Source organism: Aquarana catesbeiana, linkage group LG06, assembly GCF_042186555.1.
Source record: "Aquarana catesbeiana isolate 2022-GZ linkage group LG06, ASM4218655v1, whole genome shotgun sequence".
NCBI classification, from domain to species: Eukaryota; Metazoa; Chordata; class Amphibia; order Anura; family Ranidae; genus Aquarana; species Aquarana catesbeiana.
The window spans coordinates 87,733,019-87,757,368 of NC_133329.1; the positions used below are offsets into that span (position 1 = coordinate 87,733,019).

The 24,350-nt window shown below is 46.2% G+C and overlaps 1 protein-coding gene across 3 annotated transcripts in view; it reads right to left on the bottom strand.

Moving 5' to 3' along the window:
- Positions 1-22,792, bottom strand: part of B9D1 (B9 domain containing 1) — a 160,021-nt gene extending 137,229 nt beyond the window's left edge. The window contains exons 1-3 of one of the 3 annotated variants that reach the window (XM_073636409.1): positions 22,589-22,792; positions 16,113-16,181; positions 6,977-7,088 (exon numbers count right to left, since the gene is read on the bottom strand). In XM_073636409.1, coding sequence (XP_073492510.1) covers positions 6,977-7,088; positions 16,113-16,181; positions 22,589-22,648 — 241 coding nt within the window. In that variant the 5' untranslated portion in view covers positions 22,649-22,792. The remainder of the gene's footprint in view (positions 1-6,976; positions 7,089-16,112; positions 16,182-22,588) is intronic. The other 2 variants (XM_073636408.1, XM_073636410.1) reach the window with 2 other exon arrangements.
- Between the last annotated feature and the right edge of the window lie 1,558 nt (positions 22,793-24,350).

Sequence of the window (24,350 nt, forward strand, 5' to 3'; positions counted from 1 at the left end):
TGCTCCCAAAACACCCCAACCCATTGAAATGAATGGGCAGTGCTTCCAAAGCACCTTAAAAGCGTTTTGAAAGTGCCGCAAAATGGGTCTTTTTTCCTTTTTTTTTTTTTTTTTTTAAAGCCGGAAAAGCACCGCTAAAACGGCTGACGCTGTAGTGGCGCTTCAGTATAAAAGGGGTCTTGTGGGCAGGCTAGGCCCCACCCCCTGTCTTCTGATTGGCTCACTTGCTGTGATTAAAGTCTTGTTTTTTTTTTGTTTTTAAATAACAAACATATTATACTCAGGGCCCTTTCGCACTGCTCTGTAGCAAAATTGCGGTAAAAATGCATATGTGTTTTTACTGCAATTTTGCTGTGTTTCATATGCATTTCCTGTACGTTTCTGGTACGTTTTTGGGTTGCCTGCACCTGTTAAAAATGGACATGTAACTCAAAAACGCACCAAAACGCAAATCCCGGTGCGTGTTTACCGCAATTTCACAGCAATTGGGAAGCTGCGTTTTTGGTTCAGTTTTCAACACCACGCCAAAGATGCAGCATGCAGGACTTTTCAAAACACACCACACTCACAGCGAAGTGTTGTAAAAGGTCCCATAGGATTTACAGGGAAACATTTTTCTTGTGTTTTTCTTGCAGAGTAAAAACGCAACAGTGTGAAAGGGGCCTTACCTGCTCTGTGCAGTGGTTTTGCACAGAGCAGCCCAGATCCTCCTCTTCTCGGGTCCCCCCGCTTGCGCTCCTGACCCCTCCCTCCTGCCAAGTTCCCCCTCAGCAAGCAGCTTGCTGTGGGGGCACCCAAGCAGGCTCGCTCCCATGCTGCCCCTTCTCTCTCCTCATTGGCTGTGATTGACAGCAGTAGGAGCAAAGGGGTCCCACTGCTGCCAAAAGCCAATCAGAAGTGAGAGTCCCTGGAAATCCAAGGCACTCGTGGACATCACTGGACTGAAAGGGGGCTCAGGTAAGTATCAGAGGTAGCTGGGGGGGCTACTGCACACAGAAGGTTTTTTACCATCCTGCATAAAATGCATGAAGGTAAAAAAAAAAAAAAAAAAAACTTTTGCCTTTACAACCACTTTCAGGCTTCACAGTTGGTTTCCTACTGCGCATGTGTGAGTGGTGCTGAGCTTTGCAAATGGTCCTGCTGTCTTTCGGGACCTGTGTATGTCCCAGAAGGCTGCAGGGAGAAGGAGGAGGGCCGGATATAATCGTAGATCGCCACGGAAGTGGTAGCGGGTACCTGTCAAAAGCAGCACAACCTCCCCCCCTCCACTGCCACATTTGACAATGTATGGGGAGGAGCTCCTTCCCAAACAGTGTCAAGTGTGGCAGTGTAAAGGGGGGGTTGGCGTCGGACAAGTGGAGCTTCCCCTTTTGGGTGGAGCTCCGCTTTAATGACACCCCCATGCATCTGTGCACATATGTTGGCGCCCATAAAAAAAAAAAAAGCAATATGTGGGAACATGAAAAAACTGCGCATGCTTGTCCTTGGACGCACCTCCTGGTGTGAACGAGCCCTCAGACTGGTGTGCCCCAGGATTGTGCAGTTCTAAAAAAGTTTGAAAAACATTGGGCTAGATGATGCTGGCTGTCCTCCAGATAGTAATAAGGCAGGCTCTATGTAACTTACTGCAGCTTCTATTACACTTTATGAGAAGCTCACAGTGTTCAGTGAAATCAGAGTGAGCAATTTTAGTACAGTAGAGGAGTTTGTATAACAGTGCAAGATTAAAGGGAAATCTGGAGGGCAGATTTAATAGCAAGACGCTGATTACAGGCTTCCTATGTGCCTGGAGACCTTATTTTACATCCTTACATTATAAATACATGCAAATACAGTTTCTATGACAACAATGCATAGCAAATGCCTAAATAACTCATGAAACAAAAACCATAAAATACTTCCACCCTGAGATAAACATTGTTCACGTGAAGAAAGAAACTGAGCAAATAAACTGTCTTTGCAGGTGTTACAGACTAGTAACCGGTAATTACAGGAAGTCTGCATTAATCAACAGGCAATAAATAGATTTAAAAACTAAGTGAAGTATGGAGAAGTCAGCGGAAATGATTCATCTTTTGCATGTCATACTCCCTTAATAAATGTCTAAGAGATTTAATTCCAAGAAAATCCACAGTGGGGTATTTGTGGTAAGCGAGTTCTCAATCAATAAAAACATTTCAAGATTTATTTTCTCACACAAGGCAGAGTTTTGTGACATTTATACATTAATTTGTTTTAAATTATCATCAAAAGTATTAAATCCATCACAGAGAACACTGTACATGCAGATTGTTACCCAACACGTTTCTTATAACAAAGTCCACTTTATCAAGGATAGCCCTGCAGTTTAATGGAGTAATCTCATATTTTGGATCATACTAGTTGATTTCAAAGCCCATATCCTCATCCCTCTATACAGAAAGTCACAAAATTACCTTTTAAAAGGCACCAGGACTGAGAAACTGATTCAGCATATAGTAGAGGTCTCCAGAAAAGGGATTGTTCTGTCTGTCCCCAGCCACTGGCTGTAATTACAGTGGTTTTCTGCCTAATAGCTCATGCAAATGGGGCACAAAATACACTGAATTCAGATTTATAATGAATACATTTTTTGCACTGAAAATTGAAGCAGCTGTACGCATGAAGATTTTTGTGCTAACATTTATAAAAAGATGCCAAGCTTCAAGAGCCACCTGAAACATAGGAAACCAGCCGTCAGGGGCCACCTGCGTCCTAGAAACTATGGACGGTAGACAGCAGAGGCCACCTGCCACCTAGCAACCATGGACCCTAGGCAAGCAGGCCTCCTGCATCCTAGCAACCAAGGAACCTAGGCACACAGGCCACCTGCATCCTAGAAACCAAGGACCCTAGGTGTACAGGCCACTAGAATCCTACCAACCAAGGATCCTAGGCGTACAGGCCACCAGAATCCTAGCAACCAAGGACCCTAGGCACACAGGCCACCAGAACCCTAGCAACCAAGGACCCTAGGCGCACAGGCCACCTGAATCCTAGCAACCAAAGACCCTAGGCGTACAGGCCACCAGAATCCTAGCAACCAAGGACCCTAGGCGCACAGGCCACCAGAATCCTAGCAACCAAGGATGTTAGGAAGCAGGAGCTATCCCAGCATCCTTGGCTCAATTTCGCTGCAAAAGTGGAAATATACTTTAGGGTTAGTATTTAAAGTGATATTAAAGTCTTGCTTTTTTTTTTAAATAACAAACATGTTATACTTTCCTGCTCTGTGCAGTGGTTTTGCACACAGCAGCCCGCATTCTCCTTTTCATGGGCCCCTGGCCTGTGCTCCTGCCACCTCCCTCCTACCAAGTGCCCCCAGAGCAAGCTGCTTGCTCTAGGGGCACCCAAGCAGGCTCGCTCCCGTGCCACCCCCTCTCTCCCCTTGTTGGCTCACTGGCTGTACTTGGCTCCTGCTGCTGCCTCAGTCAATGAGGAGTGAGAGTCTCCAAAGAGCTGAGGCACTTGTGCACATGTCTGTATCGCGATGGGGCTCATGTAAGTATTAGGTGGGCTGCTGCCCACAGAAGGTTTTTTACCTTCACGCTTAGAATGTATGAAGGTAAAAAAACCTTGGATCATTAGAACCTCTTTTTATATGGCCTCCTATTAAAGAAAAAAAAATAAATATAAGCACATTAGCATCTACAGTTTTCTCTTCGACCTCCCCTGTAAAGTCTTATAAATATCTGTTTATCCTGCCAGTGAAGTCCACCAAATGCTGCTTCCTGTGATGGTGTAGCAACACTGCTGCACTGCTCCTGAATTCAGAGCAGAGTTGCCACTCTCATGTAGGCTGTGACAGTTTGCACTACAGTAGGAGGAGAAGATGATGTTGCAGGGCCAAAAAAAGGAGGATTTGGCTCAGTTGTACTTTAATGAAAAAGTTATTTTTAAAATCCTGTGGTTATACTGTTACAGTACATTTTGACATGACTGGAATTTGTTCAGGGATATTTGTAAAAGGTACGGAAGTTAAAGAACTGATCAAGAAGCTTTGGGATGTCCTTGACCTTTAAAGTCAAATTGGAGACTCCCATATTTTTTCTTTTCATAGACCTGTATCCCGCATGTTATGATTTGGGACGGATATTTGCTAGGAAATGTCAAATATTTTTTCTCTCTGTGATAAAGCTGCTTCCCATCTTTCACATACCTGTATTGCAGGAAAAGAGAGAAGCATGTCTGACCAGGTCTGTTGCTGACTTCTGATTACAGAGTACACTGGGACTAGCTCTGGTACCGCACAGTCAAATTTAGATACCCTGCACAACTGTTGTAACTGGAAATTAGAAGTAAGACTATAAAAGTAGAAGATGTACGTACAAAATCTAACTGTATATTTATTTCTGTGGCTTTAAAGTGGTTCTAACGTCAGAAGTTTTTTTATCTTAAGGCATTCTATGCCTTAGGATAACAATACCTTCTGTGTGCAGCAGCCCCCCTCAACCCACCCAATACTTACCTGAGCCCCATATCGATCCAGAGATGTTGCACGAGAGACTCGACTGTCTGGGACTCCCTTCCTCACTGTCTGAGACAGCAACGGGGTGGCATTGGCTCCTGTTGCTGTCAATCAAGTCAGTGAGCCAATGAGGAGAGATAGGGGGCAGGGCCGAGCAAAGGCTCAGTGTCTGAATGGACAGGCAGAGCAGTGGCTCGGCTCAGGTGCCCCCACAGCAAGCTGCTTGCTGTGGGGGCACTTGGCAGGAGGATGGGGCCAGGAGTGCCGGTGGGGAACCCGAGAAAAGGAGGGCAGCTCTGTGCAAAACCACTGTACAGAGAAGGTAAGTATAACATGTTTGTTATTTTTAAACAAACAAAAAAAAACCCCTAAATTTTAGTATCACTTTAACTAGGATTTAAAGCTGAAGTTTTATCTGCTGAAAAGCTTGCCTTTCGTGGTTCCTCCTTCCCCTTCATTAAAATGCGAATTACTTTTTTCCTTTCTGTTTTCATCACTTACCTCAAAGCAGTTCTAAAGCCTTAAGGTTTTTCACCTTAATGCATCCTATGGATTAGGATGAAAAACCTTTTGTGCTGCAGCTCACCCCGAGACACCCCCTTTTTCTTACCTGAGCCCGATCTGATCCAGTGATGTGCACAGCAGCTGTCTCTCACTTCACTGGACAGAGAGCTGCTGTCAATCAAATCCTGTGAGACGGGAGCGGGGGGCGGGGCTGAGTCCCGCTGTCTGTGTCAATGGACGAAGCAGTGGGGCTTTCCGTGGGGGGCACCTGACGAAGAAGAGGGGCCCAGAGCGCCGGCGGGGGACCCCAGAAGAGGAGAATTAGGGCTGCTCTGTGCACAGAGCCGGCAAGTATAACATGATGTTATTTTAATACAAAAAAAAAAAGCTTTAGAACCACTTTAATATAGACCCGGTAATGTGATCACTAGTGCTGTGCTTGTCTATGCAATGCAGGCAGATCATGGCTGTTAAGAGGGTTCAGTAAGGTACTGCACTTAGCTTCAAACGACATTGAACTCATTGAAATTAAAAAAAATATATAAAGACTGACAAGCAGGGTTTTTATAACAGAAGAGACCCCATTTGTCTCTTCTGTCAGAAATGCCTCTCCCAGCCTTTCAGTGGTAATGTAATCTGAGCTGCATGCGCAGCTCAGACTACATTTACAGCACCCTTATTGTGCCATGGTGAAGGGACTCCTGTGCGCATGCGTGGGAGTGACATTAGTGGGGCTTGGCCGTTCAAGGGGCTGAAAAAACGGAACCTGGAATGAAAACCGGGCGAAGATGGAAGCGCCTGGGACCTGTGACAGCGCAGAGCTAGAGGGTACATTATGACAGGTAAGCCTGTTATAATATGCAAAGCATACTACTAGCACATTGTGGCATGGGGGTATGATTAAAAACATTTTTAAATAGAATTTAATACCACTGTAAAAACATGACAGCCCTCTGCCTCAGTCCTGATGCAAGCAGTGGGCTGGCTCTTGGGAGAAGATGTGTAATTATACAAATGCCTTGATGGGTGGATGTCAGTGCAAAGAAGTGGGTGTTCCAAGACCCACATGTGATGCTGGACCTCCATGATTGAAAGAACTGTAATCCAATGTAAAAAAAAGTGTGGGTCAGGCCAGTCAGGCTGGGAAGGAAAGGCTAGCCACTGGATAATGATGGATGTCCTCCCACCAGGAAATAAGGTGGGTTCTATTTGTCTTGCTGAAGCTTCTAATGCACACAATGAGAAGCTCACAGTGTGCAGTGAAAACAGAAAAGTGATTTAAAGAGGAGTTCCACCCAGGGGGGCCGTCAAAAAAAAAAATAAATAAAAAATTAAAAGTCAGCAGCTACAAATACTGCAGCTGCTGACTTTTAATTGGACACTTACCTGTCCCTGGGTCCAGCGATGCGGGGGATCGAAGCCCCGCTCGTCCCCCCCCTCCGCTCGTCGGCGCCGGCATTTCAACTGTGGGCGCCGGGCTGTGGCTTCACAGCCTGGCACCCACTGCGCATGCGCGAGCGGCGCCGCGATTGGCCGCTCAATCACCTGGGACCTGTAATGGGTCCCAGATGATTGACAGGAGGGAGGGAGCAGAGCCGAGCCCTTCCTGTGCCGAGGGGGAAGTGATGTCACCAGCCCAGGCAAAGGAACAGGCAGACTACGAGGGACCACCTAGCAACAGGCATTTAGAGGTAAGTGAAAAAAAAAAAAATATCCAAATGTTTTTTTGTTTTTTTTTTTAGAATTTTTCCAGGTATTTTTGTTTTTTGGGTGGAACCCCACTTTAAGTACAGAAACACAGTGCATTACAACTGTGCAAGACTGAACATAAGGCTGAAGTTCAGCTTTAAATGTAAATGGTGTCCAGGAAGGTTCTTTAAAAAAACAAAAAAAAAAAACTAACAGGGTAACGCTACTAAATAAACAGACTTTGTAACAAAGGTGGAAATATAACAAATTACAAAAGAAACAGCTTAACATACTTACATCCGTATGGATTGGTACTTTTGAAGGTTATTTCAACAGGAAAGTTCCACACAATCTCCTCTTTTATATGTCTGTTTTTAGAAGCAATTTGGGATATTCCTTCTTCCACCCCCTAAAAAAAATAAGTATCATTCTGATTACAACAAATAGATGAAAAATGGTAGTTTGGCGGCACCTAGTGGTAAAAGTGTAAACAGCAGATTCCCTTTTCTTGTATACAGTGGCTGTAAAGAACAAGAGAAAAGGTGGGACTCTTAGGCCCCATGTACACGGGACGCTGAGACAAAGTCCTTTGAACAAATTTTTTTGACACCTTGAAACCTGCGTTTAAAACGCCAGTTTAGCCGCGTTTGCATGCCGCGTTTAGCCGAGTTTAACCGCGTTTGCGTCTAGAAGCGTTTATGAAGATTACCTCATTTAAGACCCTCCCCAAGCTCAAAAAACATTGTAGTTAACCATTTCAGCCATTTTGACCAGAGTGAGTAGCAGCAACAGACAGAACAGTTGTCTACTTGTATTTGCCTCTATTTCTGTGCTTTTTTTTTTTTTTTGCAATGGATCCCATAATGAGCATATTGGGCGGCCCAGTGGTCTAGTGGGTAGCACTCTCACCTAGCAGTAAGAAGGGTCGCTGGTTCGAATCCCAACCACGACACTACCTGCCTGGAGTTTGCATGTTCTCCCTGTGCCTGCGTGGGTTTCCTCCGGGTACTCCGGTTTCCTCCCACACTCCAAAGACATGCTGGTAGGTTAATTGGATCCTGTCTAAATTGTCCCTAGTATGTATGAATGTGAGTTAGGGACCTTAGATTGTAAGCTCCTTGAGGGTAGGGACTGATGTGAATGTACAATGTATATGTAAAGCGCTGCGTAAATTGACGGCGCTATATAAGTACCTGAAATAAATAAATATGTGAGGAAATGCTCCTGACATTGCTCTTGATGAGGCTAGAATGACGTAGAAAATTGCGTGAGAGGTCCAGAGTCAGAGTTTGTTGCTATTAGACCCATCCTTTGATTGCGCAGGATATTTTGTAAACATGTACGTACCTACCCCGACAAATTTTTTAATTTCACACGCATGTCCATTGTCACATTTGACCTTCTACTTGAAAAAGTACGACTATATATGGTCGTGTGTAACTATATATGGACTGTATATATGGTCTATGAATCATCACAAGTAATTAAAACATTTTTAACTATATTTTTTTATGTTTTTTCATTGTTATCCATCATATTTTTGTCTTTTCAGGTCTAAAATATAGGGCACCTTCAAAAACGGTTATAAACGAAAATGCTTATAAACGCGAGTACCCGCGTTTGGCGTCTGAACCCATTTTTTTGCTTCCAAAGAAATGCTGTTAAACGCAACTGCAAAAAAATGGCAATAAACGAGAATGTGTACATGGTCACATAGGATAACACTGAATGAGTTCAGGGGCAGTTGAAAAAAGCGTCCAACTACCTCTGAACGCGCATTTAACAGCATCCTGTGTACATGGGGCCTAACTCTAATATAGGTTAGATGTCTGCAGGAAGAGAACCCATCACACTTGTGTTTAAAATCAGACCTTGCACACATATACAGGTTATGTATGTTAAAGTGATATTAAAAGGCAATGTTTAAAAATATATATATATATATATATATATATATATATATATATATATATATATATATATATATGATAATATATATATTTATATATATATATATATATATATATACACACACATACATATACATAATATATATTCCATATTATATAAATCTATCTATCTATCTATCTATCTATCCATATGTATACTTACCTGCTCTGTGTAATGGTTTTGCACAGAGCAGCCCCAGTCCTCTTCTTCTCAGGTTCCCTACTGGTGCTCCTGGCCCCTCCTGTCTGCCAACTGCCCCCAGAGCAAATAATGATTATCCGAAATAATAACTTAACTACTATTAACTATTAAATTATAGGTATTGGAATTGCCTTTCAAATTTGGCTGTTAGTGAACGTAACGAATACGAATTTATCTGAAGTTTCGAAATATCTGAAATAACTAATTCCATATCTAAACAAATGGAAAGTAACAAATTAATAATAATAAATAACAATAATAAAAACTTTTTATTATTATTTATTATTAATTTGTTACATTCCATTTGTTTAGATACGGCATTCGTTATTTCGGATAATTCGTAACTTCGGATAAATTTGTATTCGTTACGTTCACTAACAGCCAAATTTGAAAGGAAATTCCAATACCTATAATTTAATAGTTAGTTTTTATTAGTTAGTTATTCTTTCAAATTTTCTTTCTCTTTCTTATTTACAGATATTCAAATTTACAAATTTTCAAGTTTACGAAGTTACAAATTTACGAACTGCGATCATAACGAATGACCCGAAAAACAAACAAAAAAAAAAACAATGGAACGAAAACGAACACATTTTTCAGCAGTGCAAATGTCTAGTGTAGACAACATAGAGAGCAGCCTAGGGTGACAATGCTGACCCTCCATAAATACATAGTGGAGTCAGAGTGTTTTTAGCTGCAGTCTCATTAACTTCTATTAAGTCACGTGTTTTTTCCTTATTTTCTGAAAGCATACGCATATCAGAAAACGCAGCAAAAACAAGCGACCAAATAAAATTCTATTGGACTGCAACTAAATGTAAAATGTACATAAACCATGCCTACAGCTGTGCTGAAGCCAAACCGCAGCGCACTAGTGTGAACCCGGCCTTCAAGAATAATTCCAGGGATGGGTATTTTATACATTTCAAGCTTGGAGCCATGTAACTATGTATATACCATACCTGGTCAGTCACCCTGAAAGCTGAACATAGAGGTTGGCTGCCCCGCCTCTCCACCTTGTCCAATTATAAAACGCTTTGCATTCACTCAGACGTGAATGGCGCCTGTGCTGAGCAAACAACCTCCTATGTTCATATTGCAGCACGGCAGTCACTCAGCACGGGACCCACATGTCTACTTCAGTGATTTCCAGCTTCCAGGGACCATCAGCCAGGTATAGTAAATACATAGTTGCATTGGACCAAGCTGGATCACTGTAACTATGCATAAAACATCTATACCTGGAATTGTCCTTTAACCACTTAAAGACCGAGCCGCTTTCTGAGATTTGTTCTTTACAAGTTAAAAACAGTTTTTTTTGCTAGAAAATTACTTAGAACCCCCAAACATTATACATTTTTTTGTTCTAACACCCTAGAGAATAATATGGCAGTCGATGCAATACTTTCTGTCTCACCGTATTTGCGCAGCAGTCTTACAAGCGCACTTTTTTTTTTTTTAAAATACACTTTTTTGAATTAAAAAATATGACAACAGTAAAGTTAGCCCAATTTTTTTTATAGTGTGAAAGATAATGGTACGCTGAGTAAATTGATACCCAACACGTCACACTTCAAAATTGCGCCCCCTCGTGGAATGGCGACAAACTTTTACCCTTACAAATTTCCATAGGCGACATTTAAAAAAAATCTACAGGTTGCATGTTTAGAGTTACAGAGGAGGTCTAGGGCTAGAATTATTGCTCTCGCTCTAACGGTCACGGCGATACCTCACATGTGTGGTTTGAACACCGTTTTCATATGTGGGCGCTAGTCACGTATGCATTCACTTCTGCGCGTGAGCTCGTTGGGACGGGGCGCGTTTAAAAAATTTTAAATTTTTTTTCTTATTTATTTTACCTTTTTTTTACATTTTTTTACAGATGCTTATAAGGGCAAAAATAGACCCCAGATCTCTCCATAAAGAGTACCTATCACAAGAGATGTTTACATTCCTTGTAACAGCAGTAAAAGTGATAAAAAATTTTTTAAGAAAGTGTAAAAATAAAGAAAAATAAAATATATATATTTTTTTAAAGCGCCCCGTGCTCGCTCGCAAAAGTGAACGCACGTGTTGGTCCTGCACGCATACTTAAAAAGTGATCTCACCACACATGTGAGGTATTGCCGTAAACGTCAGAGCAAGAACAATGATTCCAGCACCCGACCTCCTGTGTAATTCTCCACTGGAAACCTGTAAACGCTTTTAACACGTTGCCTACGGAAATTTTTTAAGTGATTCTAACACCTCAAGGTTTCCTCAAACCTTCTGTGTCAAACTCTCCCCCTTAAGACCCTTATAATTACCTGCACCCCATCACAATCCAGCGCTCTGCATGAGAGTTGCGGCTCTCCTGGCTTTGTCCCTCCTCCCTGGGCAGATTGATAGCAGCGGGAGACATTGGCTCCTGTCAATCAACTCCAGTGACAAGGGGGAGGGGCCGAGTCCTGCTGTCAGTGTCAATGGACACAGCAGCAGGTCTCAGGTATGAGCCCGCACGAGTGCCCCTATGGGAGTCAGCTTCCTATAGGGGGCACCAGCAAGAAAGGAGGAGCCTGGAGCGCCGGCGAGGGACCCCGAAAAGAGGAGGATCAGGGCTGCTCTGTGCAATTCTATTGTACGGAGCAGGTAAGTATAGACATGTTTGTCATTTAAAAGAAAATTCTTTTACAACCACTTTAAATACCATAGTTTGGCGCCATTTTGCGAGCGAGCACATTTTTGAAGCATAACATGTTAGGTATCTATTTACTCGGTGAAACATCATTTTTTTATATTTGACCCAAAAATTGGGTATTATATTGTGTTTGTGTGCATTAAATTATATTAACGGACAATTAACACTTTCCAAAAAATTGTTCAAACATTTGAAAAACTGCTGTGCAAAAACCGTGCGACATAAAAAAAATTGCCATTTTATTCTCTAGGGTTTCTGATAAAAAAAAAAAAAAAAATGTTTGGGGGGCTCTAAGAATTTTCTAGCAAAAAAAGATGATTTTTACATGTAAACAAAAAGTGTCAGAAAAGGCCCGATCTTCAATTAAATCAGCCACCATGTATTATGGCCTGTACACACGATCCAAATATCGTACAACCTTTTCCACTTAAGGCCCGGTTCACACTTGTGCGATGCCAGACATTGCATGTAATTCGCAGCGCACTGCTGTTCACATTACATGCAATGTCTGTGCGGTGCGATTTCAGCCATACCGATAGTAGGGCTGATATCGCACCGCATTCGGTCCAAACACGCACAGGACCCTTTTTTTTGTTCAGACTAGAATCGGACCGCATGTGTGTTCACACACATGCAATCTGATTCATGTCCAGACTGTCAGTTCGCAGTGCGATACGCGAGCTGAACTGGGGGTGTCGTTACCAATGTACTGACACTCCCCAGCAGCTCGCATATGGCAGTGTGAACTGCCATGCGAGTTGGTGCGATGCGGGAGTGGATTCACAGGGTTCTTGCATCGCACCAGTGTGAACCGGGCCTTATAGTCGCAAGTAGAATTTGAATAGGTAAATAAAGTCACGAAAATTCTCGTACGACAGAAAAAAAAAAAAGGGAAGTGATGTCATGTGTTGTAAAGTATTTGTATTGTATTTTCGAATGACAACTATACTGACTAAACGAAAATTGTACGATCTGGTATCGTACGAGGAAAATTTTATATCGGATGAACTGTGGCGATCGGCTCTCGAAAGTAGTGTACACACGATCCGAAAATCGTACAATTATTCCTCGGACGACAGTTTTTGTACGCTATTCGGATCGTGTGTACATAAGGACTGATAAACTGCAATATGTAAATATTGTTAATTTTGGATTTAGATATTCTTTTAGTAATGGCCAATAGCAGTAGGGGGCCACACAGCTCCGTGTTCTCCACTAGTTCTTCATGCCAAACTACCCTTTAAAACGTGCCAGGCATTCACATTTTTCAGGAAATTCTACTTGGATGGATGAAAGCAATGCATGCTGCCTTAATAACACTTACAAGTAAACTGATGGCACCCCTGCTTATTACAACGATGGAATAATTATAATGACTTGATAAATTCACAGAACGTCTTTCCAGAAAAAAAACCCCACGTATTTCCATAGACGTACAGGAGCCGCATGTTCCCAGAAATTGTCTTTAGCGCCCCTTTCACAGAGAAATAAAGCCATTTAGGGAGTTACCTCCTGGAAAAGGTCTTGTCTGTATAATGGGATTTAGATAATAATAAAATCGGAGTGAAATACACAATCAGGGAGCTGACAGAAGTCTCCCAGGAAACTGCAAATGTTAATTACCATCTCAGGTCTGATGCTTTTATGAACATAATCCTCTTTTCGTGTGTAGAGAGGAAACTTTAAAGCTGAAGATTAATCTTATATTTTACCTTCCTTTCGTTCCCCTCATCAACATGCTAATGAAATTTTTAAAGAAAACATCTCTGTTTTCTGTTGCATATCTTATTTAGACCCAGTTATGCCAACGCTAGGATTCGGTGCTTCTCTATGCAATGCAGGCAGATCATGGCCAGCAGGATGCTGCACATAGCTTCCTGAAAACATCACAGCCCCCGGCCTCGGTACTCCTCTTAAGAGGCCTCAGCGTTGATACAAGCAGTGGGCTGGCTATTGGGAGGAGTTATGCAAATATCAAAATGCCTTGATGGGTTGGGTGTCAGTCTGGAGGAGTGGGTGTTCCTAAGCAGGCTGTATTTGCACATAGACCACCCTAGGTAATGCCCACATCTGATAATGAGCCTCCAGGACTGAAACCGAAGATGATGCTGGATGTCCTCCAGCCAGGAAATTAAGTGGGCTCTACCGGACTTGCTGCTGCAGCTTCTAATGTAAGAAGCTCACAGTGTGCAGTGAAATCAGACTAAGCTATTTCAGTCCAGGAGAGGAGCCGGTACAACTGTACAAGACTGGAGGGAAAGCTGGGAGATCAAATACGGACTACAATAAACAGCAACTCTAGGGAACAAGTGAGCTGCTAGACTGCAAGCGTACTTAAAGTGGTTGTAAACCTTTTTAAGTGACTTTTACCCATAGGTAAGTCTAGAATAAAAGTAGAAGAGAACAAGAAGACCTGGACAGCCGCACACCGGAATGGATAAAGAATACTGACGCGTTTCATACTTACACCAAGTGCTTACTCGTAGCTATGAGTAAGCGCTTGGTGTAAGTGCGAAACGCGTCAGTTATTCTTGTACCACCCCACAGTCGTGTTTTGTGTACCCCATGATCCTGTATTTTGAATAGAAAGATGGATTTATCCATTCTGGTGTGCGGCTGTCCAGGTCTTCTTGTTCTCTTCTACTTGCATCAGCATTTAGCCAGCACCTGGGGCTCTTCTCTTCCTGGAAGTAATGAGACACAAGCACTCTGGTTTAAGCCCCTCTTTTAGCAGAGGATCCCACATCAAGTCTAGAATAAAGCTTACCTATAGGTAGTGGAAATATCCCCTAAACGTGCGCCATTTAGGAGATATTTCACTTGTAGTGCACTGATGTCGTCATCGGTGCATGCGCTGTGAAGAAACAGACCACCGTGCCGTTTTTTCCCCCAGCGTGTGCCGTGACTAACGGCATGCGTGGGAGTGACGTCACGTGGCTCTGGTCAGTCACAGGGCCGGAGTCTGAGGCCCCGAAAGGAAGAGGGGGAAGATGGATGCGGCCTGCACAGCACAGGCTTCGTTTGCAGGTAAGATGCATACTAGCCCATTATGGGTTTAACATGCAGGCCTTGCGGGGAGCAAAAGAGGAAGTAAAACCCATCGGGTTTACTTTCTCTTTAAAGCAGACTTCCACCTATTTAAAAGTCACCAGCTACAAAAAGTGTAGCTGCTGACTTTTAATAAACAGACACTCACCTGTCCCATAATCCAGTGATACGGGTGCATGAAGCCTCGCTTCTCTCCCCCTCCTCTCCGCGGCGCCGGCATTGTAACTGTGGGCGCTCAGCTGTGGCTTCAAAGCCGAGCTCACACTGTGCATAAGCGAGCGGCGTGTTGTGAATGGCCGGGCAGTCTTCTGGGACTTGTGACGTGTCCCAGAAGATTGCAGGGAGGGAGGGGGGAGAGGTGAACTTCCTTCCGTTGCCAGGGAAGGAAGTGGGAGCTGGGTGGCTGTCAAAACTGGGTACCCGCTCCCCCCCCCCCCCCCCAAAAAAAATGACAAATGTGGCATGTCAGGGGGTCACCAGTACTTAAAGCGGAAGTTCCATTTTTGGGTGGAACTCCACTTTAAAGAGAACCTGTCACCAATTAAAAAAAAAAAAAGAAAGATCGCAGCACAGAGAAAATTAAGTATTTTGAATGCTTACTTGCAGCGTTTTTTCCTTTTTCTGACATTTATTCACTTGCAAAATGCCTTTGGACTTGCTAGAAAATGTGACTATTTTAATTCCCCAGCACAGCCCCTCTCACTTCCTTGCAGGTCACAGCCTTCTCCTCTATGTATGGAAGCAGTGGTCCCTCTGTGGAGGTCCCCCACACCCTTTGCTGACTGAGAGCTAGAGCCCTTGAATCAGCAGGAAGTGTGAGCTTTGCTGCTAGCGGTGCTATATGCCTGGATCAGCAAGGGGCATGTTGGACCTTTGCAGAGAGACCACTGCTTCCAGACCATGAGCAGGGGTCTCACGCTGCAGCTGCAAGCAGGGAACAGGCTTTTCTACTGAGGCAGTGGCTGCGGAGAAAAAAACAGTAGAGATGACAAGACTTCTTATCAATATTAAATAGAGGTCTGTGTTGCTGTAGATTTTCTCTTCACTCCCCATCTGGAAAAACGATTGTCACCGGGACAGTAAAGGTAAAATCAATCTTATGGAATCCTGGAAAGCAAAAAAAACCTGAAAGGGGTTCTAATCCTTCCTCACGCAATCCAAAACTAAAAATAAAAAGTTTTGTATGGACATACATGGCATCCCTTGGATCAGTCAGGCTCACATTATATACTACATGCAGCTGGGCCATGCTTTACCACCATTGTTTCTCCCTATATATGATTCGAGGAGTTTGTACGTTCCATTTACAGGACATGTAGGTGCCAAACGGATTGTTTCAGATCTGATTAGCTGGGCATTGTTTGGAGCGGAGATAGCCCGCTGCCCCTCCAGGATTCACTGTGACATCACACAGAGGGGGTGGAGCTTCTGGCCGCACAATCACGACATTGTCTCAGATTTGAATGTTGGAAGTGGATTTCTATTTTCCTGTGTGTAATCACATGAGGCAATGCATGTAAGAGAGCAACAAGACTGACACCCGGGAGAGGGACTTACAGAGGTCGGTGCCCAGTCATGTCCGTACACAAAGCAGTACTTGCAGTACAGTTCATCGAATTCAGGAAACTAGGAGAAGAAAAGAAGAACAAATGTGAGAACCCATCCCCCATCTTCTGTACCCCCAACGTGAGAACCCACCCCCCATTGTCTGTACCCCCAATGTGAGAACCCATCCCCCATCTTCTGTACCCCCAACGTGAGAACCCATCCCCCATCTTCTGTACCCCCAACGTGAGAACCCACCCCCCATTGTCTGTACCCCCAATGTGAGAACCCATCCCCTATCTTCTGTATCCCAAATGTGAGAACCCATCCCCCATCTTCTGTACCCCCAATGTGAGAACCCATCCCCCATCTTCTGTACCCCCAATGTGAGAACCCATCCCTCATCTTCTGTACCCCCAACGTGAGAACCCATCCCCCATCTTCTGTATCCCAAATGTGAGAACCCATCCCCCATCTTCTGTACCCCCAACGTGAGAACCCATCCCCCATCTTCTGTACCCCCAACGTGAGAACCCATCCCCCATCTTCTGTACCCCCAACGTGAGAACCCATCCCCCATCTTCTGTACCCCCAACGTGAGAACCCACCCCCCATTGTCTGTACCCCCAATGTGAGAACCCATCCCCCATCTTCTGTATCCCAAATGTGAGAACCCATCCCCCATCTTCTGTACCCCCAATGTGAGAACCCACCCTCCATTGTCTGTACCCCCAATGTGAGAACCCATCCCCCATCTTCTGTACCCTCAATGTGAGAATCCACCCCCTCGCCTCGGTAAACTCAGTGTGAGAACCCATCGCCCGCTCCCCTGTACCCAGTGTGAGAACCCCTCTCCACTCTCCTTTGTACCTCCAGTGTGGAACCCAACCCTCCATTATGTACCCCCAGTGCGAGATCCTCACCGCACCTCTCCTCTGTACCCCCAGTGCGATATCAACCATTAATGTACCCCCAGTGTCACACTCACCCCTTCTCCTCTTTCCCACAGTGTGAGACCCCCCCGTCATATCCCCCATGTGACATCCGCTCCCCTGTACCCCCATCTCCCTCTCCTCTGTATCCCTAGTGTGGGAACTGCACCCCACTTCTTAGTACCCCCAATGTAAGAACCCATCCCCCTCTCCTCTGTATCCAGAGTGTGAGAACCCAACCCCCCTCTGTACCCCAAGTGTGACCTCCTCTCCCCCCTCTGTACCCCCCCCCATGTGACTTCCCCTCCCCCCTCTGTACCCCCCAGTGTGACACCTAGGGTTGCCGCCTTATCCCCTTAAAACCGAACACATATTAATTACACAGGTTTTGTGGCTGCTAAGGTGGTAATTAACTACTTCCCGCCCGTCGTCAAATGACGATGGGACGGTGCGGCTCTCCTCCTGGGATGCTGTTATATGACGGCTTTCCAGAAAAGCCATGCCGTGTTGTTAGGATACGGCACGACCCCGATCTCTGTAAAGAGCCGCTGTCCAATCACAGCCGGTCACATGTAAACACGGAGATGCCGGTAATCGGCGCTCCTCGCCTCACACTGACAGAGTGTGTGGTGAGGAGAGCCAATCAGCGGCATCATCTCGCAGGGAACAACAAAACATGTAATCAGTGCCCTGAATACAATATAGTGCCACCATGTCACCAATCAGTGCCCATTAGTGCTGGCTATCAGTGCCGGATATCAATGCTGCCCATCAGTGCCACCCATCAATGCCAATCAGTGCGGTATATTAGTGTCTCCTTATCAATGCCCACCAGTTCAGCCTATCAGTGCCACTTCATCAGCGCACATCAGTGAAGGGGAAAAATTACTTATTTAAAAAATTTACTGACAGAAACTAAGTAAAAAAAGTTTTTCTTCCAAATTTTTTTTAGTAAAAAAGAAAAAAAAACAGCAGTGATTAAATACCACCAAAAGAAAGCTATATTTCAGAGAAGAAAATTATAAAATGTAATTTGAGTACAGTGTAGCACGACCGCGCAATTGTCATTCAAAGTGCGACAGCGCTGAAAGCTGCAAAATAGCCTGGGCAGGAAGGGGGTGAAAGTGCCCTGTAGGCATGTGGTTAATTAACCACTTGCCGACCGCTGCACACCGATATACATCGGTACAAAGGCATCGGTGGGCAAATAGGCGTACCTGTACGTTCTCTTTAATTATTAATAATAATAATTTAAGGGCTAGCGGGCGCACGCGCTGCGTGCTGTGTGACCATGCTCGCGAGACCTGCGGACTTGATGTCTGCCGGTGTCCCAGTGATCGTGTCACGGAGTCGCAGAACAGGGAGAGGCCTATGTAAACAAGACATTTCCCTGCTCTGCCTTGTGACATGACAGAGATATATCGCTCCCTGTCATGTCAGTGGTATCCCATCCCCCCCACAGTTAGAATCACTCCCTAGGACACACTTAACCCCTTGATCACCCCCCTAGTGTTTAACCCCTTCCCTGCCTGTGATATTTATACATTAATCAGTGCATTTTTATAGCACTGATCGCTGTATAAATGACAATGGTCCCAAAATAGTGTCAAAAGTGTCCGATGTGTCCACCATAATGTCGCAGTCCCAATAAAAATAATCGCAGATCGCCGCCATTACTAATAAAAAAAAATAATAATAAAAATGCCATAAATCTATCCCCTATTTTGTAGACACTATAACTTTTGTGCAAACCAATCAATATACACTTATTGCAATTTTTTTACAAAAAAATATGTAGAAGAATACGTATCGGCCTAAACTGAGGAAAAAAATTAGTTTTTTTATATATTTCTAGGGGATATTTATTATAGCGGAAAACAAAAGTAGTGCTTTTTTTTTTCAAAATTGTCGCTCTTTTTTTGTTTATAGCGCAGGGTGATCAAATACCACCAAAGGAAAGCTCTATTTGTGGGGAAAAAAGGACGTCAATTTTGTTCGGGTACAACGTCGCACGACCGCGCAATTGTCAGGTAAAGCGACGCAGTGCTGAATCGCAAAAAGTGCTCTGGTCAGGAAGGGGGTAAAATCTTCCAGGGCTTAAGTGGTTAAACTCACTTGGTGCCTTATCTGCATTAAATTAGACTCAGAACCTGAGTAATTAATGTGTGTTTGGGTTTAAAGGGATGAGGTGGCAACCCTAGTGACACCCCATTCCTTCCTCTGTACCCCCCAGTGTGATATCACCCCTAATGTACCCCCAGTGTGATATCACCCCTAATGTACCCCCAGTGTGATATCACCCCTAATGAACCCCCCAGTGTGATATCACCCCCTAATGTACCCCCAGTGTGATATCACCCCTAATGTACCCCCAGTGTGATATCACCCCTAATGAACCCCCCAGTGTGATATCACCCCCTAATGTACCCCCCAGTGTGATATCACCCCTAATGTACCCCCCAGTGTGATATCACCCCTAATGTACCCCCAGTGTGATATCACCCCCTAATGTACCCCCAGTGTGATATCACCCCTAATGTACCCCCAGTGTGATATCACCCCTAATGAACCCCCCAGTGTGATATCACCCCCTAATGTACCCCCCAGTGTGATATCACCCCTAATGTACCCCCCAGTGTGATATCACCCCTAATGTACCCCCAGTGTGATATCACCCCGAAATGTACCCCCCCAGTGTGATATCACCCCTAATGTACCCCCCAGTGTGATATCACCCCTAATGTACCCCCAGTGTGATATCACCCCTAATGTACCCCCCAGTGTGATATCACCCCTAATGTACCCCCCAGTGTGATATCACCCCTAATGTACCCCCCAGTGTGATATCACCCCGAAATGTACCCCCCAGTGTGATATCACCCCTAATGTACCCCCAGTGTGATATCACCCCTAATGTACCCCCCAGTGCGATATCACCCCCTAATGTACCCCCCAGTGCGATATCACCCTCTAATGTACCCCCCAGTCTGATATCACCCCCTAATGTACCCCCCAGTGTGATATCACCCTCTAATGTACCCCCAGTGTGATATCACCCCTAATGTACCCCCCCAGTGTGGTATCACCCCCTAATGTACCCCCCAGTGCGATATCACCTTCTAATGTACCCCCCAGTGTGGTATCACCCCCTAATGTACCCCCAGTGTGATATCACCCCCTAATGTACCCCCCAGTGGGATATCACCCCCTAATGTACCCCCCAGTGCGATATCACCCTCTAATGTACCCCCCAGTGTGGTATCACCCCCTAATGTACCCCCCAGTGCGATATCACCCTCTAATGTACCCCCCAGTGTGATATCACCCCCTAATGTACCCCCCAGTGTGATATCACCCTCTAATGTACCCCCCAGTGTGATATCACCCCTAATGTACCCCCCCCAGTGTGATATCACCCCCTAATGTACCCCCCAGTGTGGTATCACCCCCTAATGTACCCCCCAGTGCGATATCACCCTCTAATGTACTCCCCAGTGTGATATCACCCCCTAATGTACCCCCCAGTGTGATATCACCCTCTAATGTACCCCCAGTGTGATATCACCCTCTAATGTACCCCCAGTGTGATATCACCCCTAATGTACCCCCCAGTGTGATATCACCCCTAATGTACCCCCCCCCAGTGTGATATCACCCTGTAATGTACCCCCCAGTGTGATATCACCCCTAATGTACCCCCAGTGTGATATCACCCCCTAATGTACCCCCCAGTGTGATATCACCCCTAATGTACCCCCCCCCCAGTGTGATATCACCCCTAATGTACCCCCCCCCAGTGTGATATCACCCCTAATGTACCCCCAGTGTGATATCACCCCCTAATGTACCCCCAGTGTGATATCACCCCTAATGTACCCCCCCCCAGTGTGATATCACCCCCTAATGTACCCCCCAGTGGGATATCACCCCCTAATGTACCCCCAGTGTGATATCACCCCTAATGTACCCCCAGTGTGATATCACCCCTAATGTACCCCCAGTGTGATATCACCCCTAATTTTCCCCCCCTCAGTGTGATATCACCCCTAATGTACCCCCAGTGTGATATCACCCCTAATGTACCCCCCAGTGTGATATCACCCCCTAATGTACCCCCCAGTGTGATATCACCCCTAATGTACCCCAGTGTGATATCACCCCTAATGTACCCCCAGTGTGATATCACCCCTAATGTACCCCCCAGTGTGATATCACCCCCTAATGTACCCCCAGTGTGATATCACCCCTAATGTACCCCCAGTGTGATATCACCCCTAATGTACCCCCCAGTGTGATATCACCCCCTAATGTACCCCCCAGTGTGATATCACCCCCTAATGTACCCCCAGTGTGATATCACCCCTAATGTACCCCCAGTGTGATATCACCCCTAATGTACCCCCCAGTGTGATATCACCCCTAATGTACCCCCCCAGTGTGATATCACCCCCTAATGTACCCCCCAGTGTGATATCACCCCCTAATGTACCCCCCAGTGTGATATCACCCCTAATGTACCCCCCAGTGTGATATCACCCCCTAATGTACCCCCCAGTGTGACATCACCCCCTAATGTACCCCCAGTGTGATATCACCCCTAATGTACCCCCCAGTGTGATATCACCCCTAATGTACCCCCCAGTGTGACATCACCCCCTAATGTACCCCCCAGTGTGATATCACCCCCTAATGTACCCCCCAGTGTGATATCACCCCCTAATGTACCCCCCAGTGTGACATCACCCCCTAATGTACCCCCCAGTGTGACATCACCCCCTAATGTACCCCCCAGTGTGACATCACCCCCTAATGTACCCCCCAGTGTGATATCACCCCCTAATGTACCCCCCAGTGTGACATCACCCCCTAATGTACCCCCCAGTGTGATATCACCCCTAATGTACCCCCCAGTGTGATATCACCCCCTAATGTACCCCCCAGTGTGACATCACCCCCTAATGTACCCCCCAGTGTGATATCACCCCCTAATGTACCCCCCAGTGTGATATCACCCCTAATGTACCCCCCAGTGTGATATCACCCCCTAATGTACCCCCCAGTGTGACATCACCCCCTAATGTACCCCCCAGTGTGACATCACCCCCTAATGTACCCCCCAGTGTGATATCACCCCTAATGTACCCCCCAGTGTGATATCACCCCTAATGTACCCCCCAGTGTGATATCACCCCCTAATGTACCCCCCAGTGTGATATCACCCCCTAATGCACCCCCCAGTGTGACATCACCCCCTAATGTACCCCCCAGTGTGATATCACCCCTAATGTACCCCCCAGTGTGATATCACCCCCTAATGTACCCCCAGTGTAATATCACCCCTAATGTACCCCCCAGTGTGATATCACCCCCTAATGTACCCCCCAGTGTGATATCACCCCTAATGTACCCCCCAGTGTGATATCACCCCCTAATGTACCCCCCAGTGTGACATCACCCTCTAATGTACCCCCCAGTGAGACCCTCACCCCTCATTATCCTGAGTCAGAGAACCCCTCATCCCCGCTCAGGATGGCCGGGCCCAGCATTAGGCCTCACCTTGGCGCTCTCGATCTGCCCGGTGACATTGAGAAGGAAGACGCTGGCAGCGGAGGCCATGGACACAGCCGGACCCGGTACACCGGGGACTCGGGTCACACACACAGTCCGGGCCGCACACACAGCGGTTACTATGGGACGCCCCGAGCCTAGCAACCGGAACTACGGCGAGCGGGAGAGACACACCTCCTGAGGGGGCGGAGCGCGAACTCTCCTCACAGAATTCACAGTGCGCCCCTCCTCCTCCTCCACTGTAGTCTGCTGTATGACACATTTATTATAATGTATTCCCTGCAGGAGGAGGATTATAGTCTATATACACCTATATACCACCCCCCACCTATACACCACAGTCCTCCTAACTGAGACATATCCCCCGCTATACAGCACAGTCCTCCATACCACCCCCCACCTATACACTACAGTCCTAACTGAGACATACCACACCCTGTGACCCCCCACACCTATGCACCACAGCCCCCCTGAATGAGCCATACCACCCCCCACAGTCCTCCTGACTGAGCCATACCACCCCCCCTATACACCACAGTCCTCCTGACTGAGCCATACCACACCCCGTGACACCCCTATACACCACAGTCCCCCTGCAACATACCACCCCCCACCTATACACCACAGTCCTCCTGACTGAGCCATACCACCCCCCACCTATACACCACAGTCCTCCTGACTGAGACATACCACCCCCCACCTATACACCACAGTCCTCCTGACTGAGCCATACCACCCCCCACCTATACACCACAGTCCTCCTGACTGAGACATACCACCCCCCACCTATACACCACAGTCCCCCTGACTGAGCCATACCACCCCCCACCTATACACCACAGTCCCCCTGACTAAGCCATACCACACCCTGTGACACCCCTATACACCACAGTCCCCCTGCAACATACCACCCCCCACCTATACAGCACAGTCCTCCTGACTGAGACATACCCCCCCCACCTATACACCACAGTCCTCCTGACTGAGACATACCACCCCCCACCTATACACCACAGTCCCCCTGACTGAGCCATACCACCCCCCACCTATACACCACAGTCCTCCTGACTGAGACATACCACCCCCCACCTATACACCACAGTCCTCCTGACTGAGACATACCACCCCCCACCTATACACCACAGTCCCCCTGACTGAGCCATACCACCCCCCACCTGTACACCACAGTCCTCCTGACTGAGCCATACCACGCCCTGTGACCCCCCCTATACACCACAGTCCTCCTGACTGAGACATACGACCCCCCACCTATACACCACAATCCTCCTGACTGAGCCATACCACACCCTGTGACACCCCTATACACCACAGTCCCCCTGCAACATACCCCCCCCCCCTTTACACCACAGTCCTCCTGACTGAGCCATAATACCCCCCACCTATACACCACCGTCCTCCTGTACAATTCTCCTTTAAGGGGGCGTGGCAGTGGGTGTGTCCTATGCCTGCATACTTTTGCTGATAGGTGTCCCTCATTCCCATCTCAAAAAGTTGGGAGGTATTGCATCCCCACCTATACACCACCGTCCTCCTGACTGAGACATACCACCCCCCCACCTATACACCACCGTCCTCCTGACTGAGACATACCACCCCCCCACCTATACACCACAGTCCTCCTGACTGAGACATACCACCCCCCACCTATACACCACAGTCCTCCTGACTGAGACATACCACCCCCCCCCCACCTATACACCACCGTCCTCCTGACTGAGACATACCACCC